General features: G+C 38.8%; 1 protein-coding gene across 4 annotated transcripts in view; it reads right to left on the bottom strand.

Moving 5' to 3' along the window:
- The window catches only part of PATJ (PATJ crumbs cell polarity complex component), a 145957-nt gene that overhangs the window by 29502 nt on the left and 101381 nt on the right, over positions 1 to 15074 (bottom strand). For all 4 annotated transcript variants that reach the window (XM_082766434.1, XM_082766432.1, XM_082766433.1 and 1 more), the window contains 5 exons: positions 12915 to 12987; positions 9475 to 9567; positions 5013 to 5084; positions 4438 to 4555; positions 3723 to 3856 (listed from right to left, as the gene is read on the bottom strand). In XM_082766434.1, coding sequence (XP_082622560.1) covers positions 3723 to 3856; positions 4438 to 4555; positions 5013 to 5084; positions 9475 to 9567; positions 12915 to 12987 — 490 coding nt within the window. The remainder of the gene's footprint in view (positions 1 to 3722; positions 3857 to 4437; positions 4556 to 5012; positions 5085 to 9474; positions 9568 to 12914; positions 12988 to 15074) is intronic.

Below are 15074 nucleotides of genomic sequence, written 5' to 3'. Positions count from 1 at the left end.
GTCAGGTTTATGGCTGCCATTAGCAGTGGCGGGGCTGACGAGCTTTTATAGGGTCGTTCAGCAAGCAGGGGGGCGGGAGGGCAGGATGGTGTCCTGGGGAGCGGAGTTAGAGCCCCCAAACCTCATTTTGGGATGTTTCTGAAAACACTGCTTTTTTATATTTTTTAATTCCCACTCTGAGAGTTACTTTTACAAGTTTGATTGGACTATAACCAAAAAACAAATCTTCTCACAAATTGAAAGCCCTGTACCTCAGCCAGCTCCACTCCGCAGTTTAATTGCTTTAAAGGAGAGGCCATGTGTTGTGTTCTCCCCGGGGTGCAGGAGAAGGTGAAATGAAAGACACTGGAGAAAAGAAAAAAAAAAAATCAACCCTCCGAATAAAAGGAAATAGGACTGCTTAAGAGCTACAGCAGTCTAGATCCCAGCAACATGAAGACAACTATCCAGGCCAATCCTTTCTTCCCCGTGCCTTTTCTAGGAGCACATCTTTCCAGCTGATGCTCTCTGGCTCCTCATTACGCAGCCACAATCCTTGCTTGCAAATACAGGCAACTCGAAAGGTTTTGCAAGTTAATGGGATGGTCATCTCAAAAACAACAACAACAACAAAACATTTTATGGGGGTTAAGACATCATTTTCCCACTTCCTGAACAACCTTTACTTGGTGATTTCTGACGGGATTCCCAAGGTTACGATTTATAAGCCACACTCCGTGTTTCATTAGGAAGCGTCCCGTTAGCAGCCTGCCAAGTTTATTCCAAAAGCTGGGACTAATTAAAAAAAATCCAAAATATTCTGAAATGAGCCCTCCCATCACATGTGAACTGCTGCTGTGTGTCAGTGTTGACTACCAGCAGCCAGTTCAGCATTTTTAGATGAAGTGCATTTTATTACCACAGCCTCCCTCCGTCCCCAGGGCTGATAAATGACTTCTGGGCTACTGGGGACTGGGGTTCAAAGCCTTGGCTTTTAGCAGTCACTTGCACACCTCTGCAGGTATGAAATAAATAGCACAATAGGAAAGGACAATGACACAGGTGTGAGTGTCTTGTTTTCTCACAGGACAACCAGGCAGAACAAGTTTCTGCAGCCATGTGGCACACACAGGCACCAAGCCCATGGACTTACTCCTGCTCTGACTTTCTGTCTCTGGTGGAGCACATTTCCATGGTCTCATCACAGCATCTCACCTCTGTGGTCTGTGTGTGCTGCCTCAACTATATGAGCACGGAAGGCAGTAAATCCCTATCTTATGCCTGCAGAAATAAGCTACGAGTGGCTCTATTCCCATTCCTCTGACTTGGATTTGACAACTCTCATTTCAAAAACAGCTTGAAAAATAAATAAAAAAAAATCTCAGAAAAACAAACAAACACAAAACTGCTGAAACCAATCACAGCTTAACTTAACTAATAACTATTACAGCTTAATTAATATAACTTCACCACACTGGAGAAAACAGTGGCTCACGGATACTCAGTTTCTGCCACGACCAGCCCTTTGGAAGAGAAACTTCTATGGCACCTGGGCATAATACGTGCATAGGCAGTGAAGCTGTAAGGCAATTTATTTTGCCTTTTCTGAAATATAACAGATGTCCATCTATATCAGAGTTAAGAACAAATGAAGTAGAGTAAGAAAAAATACATCACTCAGTTCCAGGTATGTATGTAATTTCTTTTGTCCTCTACTCCAAGAAATCCCAAAAGACAGGTGTTGAGTAGCATCTTCTTTTACTTCTCTCCATTCTGTTATGTAAACTATTTCAGATCTTTACTAAAGTTCGTTCGTTCTTTCTTTCTTTCTTTCTTTCTTTCTTTCTTTCTTTCTTTCTTTCTTTCTTCCCTTTTTTATTTTTTTTTTCTTTTCTTTTTGCATACATGGTGAAAAAAAGCATCAAAATAATTTGGGAATAATTTGAGGGAGGTCACTACTACAAGACAGAGTGATGTGGATCCCACCAGCTGAAGACACTTCCCTGGCTACCTGCTGTAAGGAGAACAGTGTGCATGCACGGTTTTGGTTGGATAAGCAAGCAAGCTCTGGAGAATCCCAGAGAGGGTCTCTGCACATGGTAAATTATTAGATTAGACTGTGGTCTCACAAATGTAACTTGTTTCCTATGAAATAACATCGATTGCCTTTGAATGAGCAGATGAAGAAATATGACAAGAAACAGGGACTCATTTTGGTAGGTCCAAAATGCAAGGATTAGAAATGTTGGAAATCAGACCTCCCTCCCTCCATGAATTTCACGGTTACTGCAATCAACTGCATAGATCATAAACTCCTACAAAGACACTTTAATGAATAAAGTAATGAAATCACAATACTTAACCAAAACCATTTACTCAACTTAAAGAACAAAATCCTCTGCATTTTTCTCATCTGCTCTGTAAAGTAGATATTTATAATTTTCATTTATTTATATGAAAATCTCATGAAAGACATGTACCAGATTGTGTCTGACAGACTGCCATGTCTTATTTCCAAATTCCAGTTAAATGAAAAAGCAGAGAGATGACTAATACTGAAATTCTTATTTGAATTTACTCAACACTGAGAAGCTAGAGGAAAAAAGGACTAGATACAAACCAGTGCATGGCTGGACAGAGTGAAAACCATACAGGCTGATTTAACCTTTGGCATAACTCAGATCTATCTCCATGTGAAACAGAGCAATTCATCCAAACTCCACACATCCAGAGACTTGGATAAGTGGGATAGAAAGCTGAACCTTTTCCAATTTCAGCTTTAATGCTGTAAAAGATACAGCCTATGCTTTGCAAAATAAAACCACCTTATTACTTCCACCTTTTTTTCTTGGTCTGGAAAAAGATTGCTACATTGCAACTGTTTAAAATCTCTGGCTGCTGACACTCAAAGCACTTTATTGTTTAACGATGAACAACCATGATATTTTTGGGAATGGAACAATTGCACGTAACAGAGCAGGCTCTGTTGCCTTACATCTCTGCTGCAATGGATTCAGGAGAATGCAATAAAGTAACCTCTGCAACAGACTAGTTTAATGAAAGAACTGAATTTGACATTTAAAAAAAAGCTGACATTCTCTTATACTGTAGTACAGCATCTCTTAAATGTAGAGAGGAGTGGAAACAGCAACAGCAGAGGTAGAAATGGCGTTAGCATAATTAACTTGCTGAGTTTACACTTGAACTGATAAATTTTAAGGTAGCTGAAAATAATTTTTGTTTAAACAACATAGTCAAGGGCAGATTAAACTAAAAGACGCATAAAACAATAAAAGATTGCCTTTGATTTACCTCTGTTCAACTGGCTGGGAGATGTATCACAGTTTATTTAAATATCTACTAAACATATTCTGAAGATGTAGGTGTAACCTTGCTGAAGTAGTTCTACCCCTGTGACACACTCTTGTAGTCTAATCATTCTGGTAACTTACCTACATGAAACTCTTAATTCACACTGGTTAAAAACATAACATATATTTGTAAACTCTGACCATAGCAGAAAGCACTTCTGAAACACAGACCTTTCAATTTAAATGCGATAGAAAATGACTGATGTGATACAAGGCAAAATTATCAAAGTGTTATTGAAGATTGCGGTTTCTGGTTTCTCTTCCCCATACTGACCAACACAGTAGGGTAGTAACAGACTAATGGCATAATTTGTTTCTTTACCTCTTATTCTTTATCAGATACATTAATATATTAGTTTAAAAGAAGCTCACCAGGGGAGTGTCTTTCCCTCCGACAATGCTGAGTCCAAGCCCTGACCGACCCTTGGATATCTCTATAGTCATCTCCTGCCCAGGAACAATAGGACATGTTGCTGGATCCACAGGCAATAGAGGTGGAAAGACACCTAGGAATGTGAAAAAGGAAAGAAATAAGTCACATTGTCACGTGAGAAAATAATAATAATAAAAAAGGAATCATATGACAGCAACTAATTAAGCTTTCTTATTTTGCTCTTCATCTTTACAAATCTAAACCAAACTTGACAATTACTCTGAGTCACTTCTGAAGTCTCTAAATTAGACCATCTCCAAAGCTCTAGGAGTAAATAGAGTGAATGTCTGGTAGGACTCAATTCAGATACAACCTATACAATTCAGATCATGATGGCAATGTGTATTCCATTCAGGGTAGATAAGGTCATGTCCCAGATTGCCTTTATTGCTGTCTTTATTTTTAATTAAAAAGAGGAGCAAAAGCTCTCTGTACACAAAAGTCATGAGAAGCATGCAAACACATCTTCAGGCTCTCAAAAATTATAAAAATGAGAGAAAAGTACAAACATCTTATAAAGTAAATTGAAGTAGTACATTGGATGCTCATAGTAAAACATATCAGAAAAAGTTATCCAGAAAAAAAATAAAACATCCTGGGTTAGGGTACTTAATCCACACAATAATATTGAAAAAAATAGAAACTGGTTCATACTGCGGCTGGTGACTTCTGTGTCTGGAGGAAGATAAGTAGGTGCTGACACCAGGGGTATCTCCTGCAAGTTGACGGATGTTTTTGTTGAAGATTTAGATTGCTTGATCTGGTTGAGAACCTAAAATTGAAGCAGAAGCAAAACAGATCAGTTATCAAACACAGAAATGCATATTATGCATTAGTTGTCAATTAGTGCACCCTACTAAATCTACTAAGTCAACAGAAAGGAAACGTAAGAAGCATGGGTGATGAACTGAAAACATTCACTTTGAAGATAAATAGCAAATCAGAAAGTCTGGATAACTGTGCTTCCAGCAATCATGTGTAGGAAGTAGGACTTTTCTCAGTGGTGCCTCTCATGCCAAACAATTTTTTTTTCTTTTAAAGAGCAAAGAACATCCTTGACATTAGCCTGTAGGACTATTTTGATATACTTAAAGAGAATAAAGTAATTTTTGAAGTTTACCCCCAAGAAAATTATTTTAGTATTTCTCCAGTTAGCCCCTCTCTCCCATAAATCACGCAACCCTCAACTAAATCCAGCCCCCCTTAATGGTCAAGAAGAATACACAAACATTTTCTGGGAGCTGCTCCTCTGCTTCCGACTGATCCGCCAACACTGGTTTGTCAGTTTTACATTTCACTTCCTAAAAGGTCAAAAAAAGAAAGCGAGATGTATTGAAAATGTTATACCAGCTTTAATGAAGTATCTTCCAAAATCAGAAATTACTGGTCTGGTTAAACACTGTGACATTTCATCATACAAGTGCACTTCTAGTGCACGGAGTTGAAATCCAAAACTTAGAATTACTTAGAGAAAAACTTAGAGTTACTTAGAACAGAACTTAGAATTACTAAAAAATAGTATGAATACAGAAATAATCAGGAATTACTGAATGCGTACAATTTAAGGAAGGGATTTTCTGGGAGAAGAGTATCACACATTGTTTATATAGTTCCTAAAAATATGAAGTGATAAAGAAGATGGAAGGCCACTCTCCAGGGTGGCCAGGACAGCAATTCCCGTGCTATGTTGAAATGGACAGGTACTCACGTGTCTATCTTTTGGCACACGGGTATAGACCATATAGTGCCTACAGCTGGAAGAAGTTCAAAGTCATCTACTCTCACCTCCTTCCTTCTTTTTGTGGTAATCCTCAGCAGCACTGAGCACGCTGCTTGCACTTCAACTAACTGCTTAAAATGCATCACCCAGCCTCATTATAAGCATCTCAAACAATGGCACTTCAATCACGACCTTCACTTGTATCCTAATTTCTTTCTATACCTTTCCAATACACTAAAGAATATTTTTGTCCTAGAACTGCCTCCAGATAGTTAATGCCTTCCCCCCCCCCCCCTTTTTTTTAAAACCTCTACACCAAACTTAGGTCACTTTGATCACAGCCTAATTTTCAGAAAAGCTGAGTACCAACTTCAAAAGACGGAGATATTCTGCACCTCAGAAGAATTTCTAATTAAGATGACAATTCATACAAAAGAAAACATAAATCAAATTTTAGGTAACCAAGCTTGAAAATACTGGCCTTGTTTCCTGAAGTTTTATTACATTAAAACATGCCAAGCCCCCCAGGCTTTTTTTTTTCTGCATTTTTTTCTTACTCTAAGCATACAACTGTAACTATTATCCAAATGGATAACAAGAAAATAAGATAAAGTGATCTCATTGTATTATCAGAAGTGTCTGGGGAGAAGAGGGAAGATTGCTTTGTCACCTTAGAGAGAGTGTTTTGATGAGCAATAAAAAATTTCATACTTCCCTTTTTCATTCTGATATGTGCCTAAAACTTCAACCTGCACATCACGTAAGCATTGTACATCACCTTTAAAGCCCTTTAGTCCTCTCTATGATGGAGGTGTCTGGATAAAATGAGAAGATTTGCAGGCGTTCAAACACTGAATTGTGCACTCAGCATTTGTCATATGCCTGAGACCCAACAGCCTAATTTAATTCAACTCCCCCAGGTACATCCAGAAGCATTTTTGTGAAGCTCCTCCTCTTTGTCAATAATTCAAATGAGTCTGTTCTCACCTAACATCAGTTTAAGCATTTATTATTAATAACAATAAAATAATAATAATATTAAGTATCCACCTAATAATATTAAGTGTCCACCTACAGGACAGCAAACTGCTAGGACATTAATGATGTGAGGTGTTTCAGAACACATCCAACGACTCTTCAAGCCATTTTCACCTCTGTAAAGTTAAAAGTTCTGAGTCTCTCCCAAAGCCCTCATCTATCAATTCTTTTCCAACAACACCTTGTAGAGGCCAGGACAGCAACCATCCTCAGAAAACCGTAACCTGCCACCAGGACCTCTCGACGTGGCAGCTAACAAGTGTGCAAGACTTTGCCTAACACTTCCGTTGGCTCCAGTCCAGAAATAAAGTTGTTTTCTTTCCCCCTCTTATCATCCGAGTCTACAATGGTGTCCATTATACAACTTTCTACTTTTTAAAGTGATGAAGTGACAATAAAAAGTATCTTGGGAGAGACTGACAAATTTATCAGCAACACAAAATGACTTCATTTTTTTTTTATTCCTGCTGTCATTTGGTGAGCCGTCCTGTCTGTGCTTTGAGCTGTATGCACTTGCAGAAGATCTGCTGATAAGCACATACTTTTTATTTACTCAGTGAACTTGATCTTACACGTTGACTTTTACATTCCTGATTTCTCCTGACATATGCCTGAGAAATTCAGTAACAATGGTGAAGTAAGTGTTAGGCTCTGGTAGCAACACACTGTGGAAAACGAGGCATTATTTTCTTTTGCCTCGGTCACTAAAAGATTGAAAAATCTTTAGACAGAAATCTTTTTTCCTAAAAATAATGAGCTGTCATATCTTGCACTGCAGTGTTGAAGCCTTAATGCCACTATGACCCATATCCACTGAAGGGACTGATTACAACCAAATTCCATCAGCATTTACAAAAATAAGATACACTCCTTAGAAATACTTGCCACGAAACTTTAAAATCTTGATTGAAAGCAATATCTGAGGTTCTGAAGCTAGCCTCTAGCATTTTTCATTTATTTGTGCCTCCATTTTGCGGGCTGGCCCAACTGAAGCCACGAGGAACTAAGTAGTTGGATCTGGAGGCATTCAAATACTTTTCTAACTCCACCTCCTACTAAACTTCTCAGCAGCAATTTATCTGATGGGAAAAAAATCAGGAAGTTCCCTCTATGCAAATAGCCACTGAGTAATATCCTGGTATCACTACTGAGCTGGGACAGGTTGCCTCCCCTCTACACCTCAGCAGGGATAATGCTATGGGCCTGCTGGACACCATGGCTTGAATTCCAAAGATAAATGGCAAATTGCAGCAGCTGGTTGCTGTTACGTGAAAAAATTAAGTGGAAAGATAAGCTGGTACAGACAGTCAAAACAAAAAAATAAATAAAGTACTATCCTGATGCTCTCAACAAATGCATCCCTTTGTCTTCTCTTACTTTTCTGCTGTCTTATATAGAACCACTCTTACCACCAACGCTTTATCTTTTGATTTTATTTTTATCTTTCTGTCTAAAATACTGAAACTGCTACCCTTTGGCTCAAAAGTTCACTTCCTTCTTGATTCACCACATTTGAAAAGATGCTGCCAATATATTCTGTCCTCTGTTGTCCCATTGGTGTCTTCCCTCCGTGCCTATCTTGGATTGCTGCATTTCTTTTTCCCATTTTTATTTTTTGCATTAAATTCATACTCCCTCTATTAGCTTCCAAAAAGCAGCACAGCACATATCCTATATCAAGTTCATTCTTTACAACATATTTTGTATCTTTTTATCCACTTTTGTGAAGTTTTTCACATTACTTTGTAACCCATTGTTTTTCTTTTTTTGCCAAGTTGAGCAAGACCAGCAAGAAGAAAAGGTGAATTATACCTGTAAATGAATACAAGAAAATCCTTGATTCATTTATGTTCTAGCCCATCAAGGGAGAACTCTGAACAAAGCAAACAAATATGAACACAAATAATTAAAACTTCTTAGTAACCCATTTGGAACACAAATCCATTTTACATGCTTGGTTAATTCTGATGTTTGAATACCACGTACTACTTCCTAACACTTAGAGTTCATGGACTCGTTAATTAAATATTTACTAGTTACAGGACATTATATATATTCAACTTATATTTGCAAAAAAACATGATGGAGCAGGGAGAAAAAAATTAGGAAAACAAGTATCAGATTTCCCTTGTGGAGGCCTGCACACAAACTGCGCACACAGCAAATCTCAGTGAACGCACTCCTTGAAAAAAGAGTGGACTGTTGGGCAAAAAGATTGCCTCAGCAAATTTTATGTACCTCTAGGTTAGTCACTCTCCAGCACGTTTAGTAGTTTTCCATTTCAAACTTTTAATACTGAATCAAAAAAAAGAGATTAAAGCTGAACCCTGAAGGACTTTGATTTCTGATAACGCACGATCCTGACATACTAAAAAACAAAAAACCCTATTTGTATCAACGAGAAGTTCAGTATTTATTACAGTGCATACTGACAGTAACACATTAAATCAGAAGTTATGGGCTTGATGTAGAAATTACTGAAAGTAACTCTATAGCTATGTTATTCAGGAGGCAAGACTAGATTATGATAATAGTCATTTTGGCCTTAGAATTTATGAAGCTATGAATATAAAGAAGAAAATGATTTACAGACCATGCTTTTTTTCTGAAGTTTGTCACACATGGATAGCAAGAGTAGAAACTGAATCCTCTAACTGAGAAAGCGATCAAGAGAAAGACAAAATGGTACATAAAAACACTTAACCTCAGTATTTTTACTAATTATACTGAGGTCTTAATTCATGAAAACATGTGAAGAGAACAAATAGATGTAAAGCAAGAAGTTGGATTCTGCTCTTACATGTTCTGGATATTATTCAACAAAAGTATGCCGTAAATACTCCAACCCAAGCACAGCTAAAATGCAAACCAAGCCAATGAGCTGGCATTTTCTAAGCTGTGACTGTTACTAAGTGTTGCTGTAAGTCACTTACAGTTTTATTGGATTCCTCATCAGTCAGGCTTTTCATGACAACATCCAAGCTTGGGTCTTCTTCACTGCTTGCAGTTTCGGTGCCACCATGATCCTGGTAGAAAGGATTGATAACAGTTTTTATACAGAGCTATGATCCCCCATAATAGCTAAAGAAAAAAAATAGACAGTTTTACCTTTTCTTTTGTTTTTCTAAACAAGTAGCAGCATGAAAAAGTAAAAAGATCCACAATTAAAGCATCCTACTGTCAGGAGACAAATAAGCGATACAAGTTTTGAAAGACAGACCTCAGTCTCCAGCCAGCCCCAAGTACCAGGAGGTGGTCCAATACCATGAGCTAGCACTTTGGAGCAGATCTGGGTCAATTTTCAAAGCCAGACCAAACCACATCGAGTGTGCAAACTGTTGAGCTTGGATTAAGGGACCCCCACCAGACTTCCGCAGAGGGGATGAGTTTCACACATGCTCAATGCATTAAGAAGGAATCCAAGTTTTCCTTCATGCAGTCCAAGAGGGTTGGTAGCAGAGGGACTGATGGATCAGCCCTGGAGGAATCACCAAGCCAAAGCTCCTCTGGACAGAGTGTGTGGCCACCAAGCTCTGCAGGCTGAAGCCAGCACTGGAGCACTGCCTCCAACCTCAACTGCAAATGGGACCTCAGGACTCAATTATGTCTGCGCGTTACTCGACAACGCTGCAAACAGCATTCAAGTACAACTACTGGAGAACAAATTAATGATGTCGGTGGGCCAAATGACATCAGTATTTTCACCAAGATGTGCTCCAGAACCACCTCCTACATGAGCTCTGGTTTTGAACCTGTGCCGCGCACCTACGCTGCACCCAAGGTATAACAAGTTTCTCCCTTTCTGAAGAGAGTTCCAAACAAAAATGGCCTTTAGAACATAAAATAGCACCATACTAGGTAGAAAAGCTTTTCTGATCAGGACTTCCTGCTATTTTCTCTATATAATAAGAAGCATGTATTTAAGAAGCATGTATTGGCAAGAAAAAATATCTTTCCCATACCAATGATAAAGCTTAGATAGAGAGGAAATGGCATCTTCACGAAAAGGTTGAGATAGAATTTAAAGTTTAAATTCTCACTAATTTGGCTACATGCAAAATCTAAGGTGGTAATTTTCCTTCCCTTTTTAAAACTGACCGGGTCCTGAATCTGATATTTTTGATCCATTGGTTCTGATTTACTTTAAGTAGTTTCGGTATATTTGAGCCTTTAATCCAACTTTGGAGCTGCTTTCTCTTCCAATGCAAGATAAACTATATACAACAAACCCATTTTTAAGATCTTCAGAAGAAAAATTATTTCTGAATTGTCATGAGACATTTTACTTCACAGTGCACAATTATAATCATGCAAATGCCTCGACCACTGCACAAGGAGTAAACCACCCTCCGTCCTTACAAGGCTTACTCTGTTCAGGACCGCAGCAGAACGTGTCACTCCCCCAACTAAACAGATGATGGTGGGGTGGCTTTCTGATCAATGAAACGTTTTGCAAACCAATCTTTTAGCACAATGAATCATTACTTTGCTTTTGGTGGTGTGCCCGCACCATTACACCACAGCATAGCCTTATCCTGTCTTGCAATGAAGCAAGACCTTGTTTTAAGGCATATTTGCTGCTTATCATGTTCTGTATTAAAATTAAAATGCCTTGATGAAGAGAGAAAGATAAGATGAAGATTAACACAATAGCATATGGTAACTATGGCTCCCTGATATTCTGTTACTTTAGCTAGGCTATTTAATACGATCTGACAAGATTCATGTTCAGTATACACACCACAATGTTAAATATTTATTTGGTATTTCAAAATATAAAGCACAGTCCTTTTTTTAAGCATACAAATAGCTGACAAAGGAAAGCAACGTCAAGTTCTATACAACATCTTTTGGTCACATTTATGTTACGGAATAAAAAGGTACTAGACTAGAAGTGAAACCCAGCATTTAATTCTAAAACCAGACACAATGTAAATAAGAAGGGCTTGCCAATAAAACACAAAACTAAACCCATAAGCATCTACCTTGAAAGGCGATCATCGCACTTGAGACCGAGCTTTTTGGTTTCCATGTGCTGGTGGAATCTAGTTACGGTCACTTGATCCCAGACCAAAATGTGACTAAACAAAGCTTAGTACGACCCAAAGACACAAATATACGTAGAGTAATTTGCAATCCCTGAGCTTCACTTGGAGCGTGCCGCTTTGATGGGGGAGAAAAAGAAAAGCGAAAGCACTGCCCCCAGGTGACTCAGATCAAACAAAAACCAAGCAGCTCTCACCCAGTACAGTGCAACTCTTGACCAGAGCTAGGCCTGGAGGGAAGCAGCCAGCAGTGGCAATATAATCCAGACAACAATAGTGAGTGTGCGGCCAGGAAATGCATCCAGCACTACCCAGAGTGGCCCAGTGCTGCAGGATCACAGTGATGCCTACTGAAGTATCACGAGTTTAGTGCACCTGAATGCATCAGTTCAAGGCAAGACCAAACCCCAACTGAATTATAAAATGTCTTTTGCTTTACTAGCTCAAATAGAAATAGAATTAAAAAGCAACAGCAAGGCTAACCATGTGCTTTATCTAGAAAATGTAGTTATGCTGTATTGAGACGTCAAAATGCTACCAGCGTGGTGACACTGCAGGGATTCATGGTGCACAGGAGAGCAATCAGCCTACACTGGGGCTGAGGCAGCAAGCAGAGTAAAGAAGAACATTGGTAACGTTACTGGACTAAGGAAGATTTTGCATTAGATTGCATGCTACAACACCGTATACGAGTGCTCCCTGCCCAACCAGCTCACATCTGCTCCTACAGGAAAAAATGAGCAGGAACGTACAATACCACTGCCAGGGCACAGGACAGATTGTGGCCAAGGCTCTCAGTGAAGTTGGGATTGCCCCAAGATGCTGCTGTCATGAAGCCACGTATACAGAGACCTCCTTACCACTGCTAGTTGCTGGCACCCCTACTCCATGTTTAGACATGCAAACAATATTCTGGGGGAAATGAACTTTAGAGGGTGTGAGCTTTTCTCTGAAAAATGTTTATTTTCGCTAGGAGGATATCCACATTCCAGGCAAAAGACCACGACTACTCTAACCTGAAGGAAAAGGAGCAGGATAGGAGACAGCAAAGTTTGCATGCAGAAACTGTTTCTCCTCCTGTACAGCAATAACCTGTTTAATCTCTGTCATTAGTGCCATGCCAGCCCTTCCAGTGATGATGAGAACAAAGAAAAGTGACAGTGAAAGTGACAACTATTAGGTCAAACTCCTACCCAATGCATTTCATGATTCAGGGTTTAATTACAGAAGATGCTTGAATTTATAATGATCTGCTAATGACAATCAGCCTAATTTAGCAACCCCAAATTAAAAGCAAAACCAAAGGAACAACAACCCACAAGCCTTACCTCAATAGAAGAGTGGGAGCTGGAAGGCAATGGGAAAGGAGTAACAGCCATCTGATTGACGGCATCTTCATTTCTGCAAAACAAACAAATGATGTATTACACAGTTAACCACAATGACCAAACTTCTGTCCGTTAGGAAAACATTATTACTGGCAAAAGAATTGCTTCTTATCAGGAGTCAGAGCTCAGGAAAGCACTTCATCTTCGCTTGTGTTTTCTGCTAGCAGATTACATCCCTTCCTGGGACTGCGGTAGTTTCATCTGGGAGATCTTGACATTACCTCCTTTGGAAATCTAATTTAATGTGGATTATCAGAGGTTGCAGTTGGAGTTTATGGCCCCTACACATCAACAGATGTGTTAATACTTTGTTAGCTGCTTCTAATAACGTCAATACTTGTTAACTGCTTATTTAGACTTGTCTAACATTCACATTGCTGAACTATGAAACCTGCTTTTGATGAAATAGATTGCTTTTTTTTTTTTTTTTTTGTCCATATTTGCAGTGGTCTTTTGTAAAAAATTCAATGTAAAAACTTGAATGAATTTTTAGAAAAAGTAGGAGAGAAAAAAAAAAAGATGAACACTGATTCCCTCTATGCACATGTGCATTATTTTTCCAAAGTTGCTTATCATGTATGGCATCTTTTATTCTGTCCTCTTTAAAACTCATTCTTAAGTCCACATTTGATTACTCTAACTTCCAAAAGCCTTTCTTATTATAGAGCATTCTGTCTTGCTGATGTTTTTCCTCAAATGCCTTTTAAATTATTTGGCTCTTGAAATTAGCTCTGCATTTCTTTGGCCTCTGTAAAATTGAATCAAGTAAAATATGACTTCAGTGATATATATTTTTAAAGGCTAGTATGAGGCATATAAAAAAAAAAAGACTCCAAAATTTGCTTCAGAAGCTTTTCTAGCATGCCTTTTTATCTTCGGGTTGAACACCTCTCACTGAACACAGAAGTCAGGAGCATGATGCAAACCCTATTTTGCCAAAGATTCAGTAACACTACACAGGCTGCTTGCCAAAACAGGACAGAGAAGGAATCAGTAATCCTGCCTCTCTGCTAATACAATGCCTTTCATCTCGAGTTCTGACTTTCCAGGCAGCGCATCTCCAGGGTTTGATTTCTGGTCCTACCTTCCAGGTTACTGTAACACAAGCACAACTTTTCCCTCTAACCTCTAGAATAAAATATTCGACCAGTACATGCTTAAAAGCACTTCACAGAAATGCCTTTTAAAAAAGTCTCATTTTATCTCTTAAGAGTTAAATACCTGAAGCCAGTACATCCTGATTGCGGAAAGACAACACCATAAATCAACAGCTCTCAGCTGAGCAGCGTGTGGGAAATTCAATCACAGGCATTTGACGTGACAAATCCTACAGGCAAATGTTGGTGAATTCATTTACTTATCTTCAACCAAACAGCCATACAATCCCGAGGAATTGGTTCTATGCCACTCATTTTTGTGCTTGCTCCCAGCCTCTCTGCCTGGCCCTGCTCGAAGCTTCGCAAGAGCAAGAAGCCCTGCTATGAGCAGAACCAGAGTGCCCTGTTACACAGAAACATGCACAGAGGGCCGAGACAGAAAGAAATCTGAGGAATGCACTGAACCAAGAACATGAATTTTATAATCATTTCACAATTTTCAAGTTTGCTTTGCCCCATAAAGCACATTAGGCAAGGCTGTTTTTTCTCCTCTTATTCTCATGAGATACCAATTTAATTGCATTGCTGGTCTAACCTATAAGAACAAATCAGCAAACTTAAGGTGTCTCTGAAGCTTAGCAATTTTGGCTTGACCATAGAAATTTTTCTGACAGTGTTTTATACGAAGCACAAACAGCGTGAAAGACAACCCTTGTGTAGCTTCCAATGCAGGCTGCATACCTTGCAATTAGGAGTAAACTTGGAAATAATAAGGTGTGTACAAACCTTTATAAGAAATACCATTCCAAAGTGCAAGACATAAGCTTCATGAACTGCATTACAAGGAGGGGGGGGAGGTAATTAATTATACAAATCAGTTTCTATTTAGCACAAAAAGATGTTTTTTTCCTCCCATCAATGGGATAACATTTTTATGCATTTTTAAATGGATGGGCAATTTTATTCCAAGCAGTAACAAAACGCCTTACACTTATTCTCTTGA

Source organism: Aythya marila (assembly GCF_965140915.1).
Source record: "Aythya marila genome assembly, chromosome: 8".
NCBI lineage: Eukaryota > Metazoa > Chordata > Aves > Anseriformes > Anatidae > Aythya > Aythya marila.
This window is presented reverse-complemented; position numbering and strand designations above follow the sequence as displayed.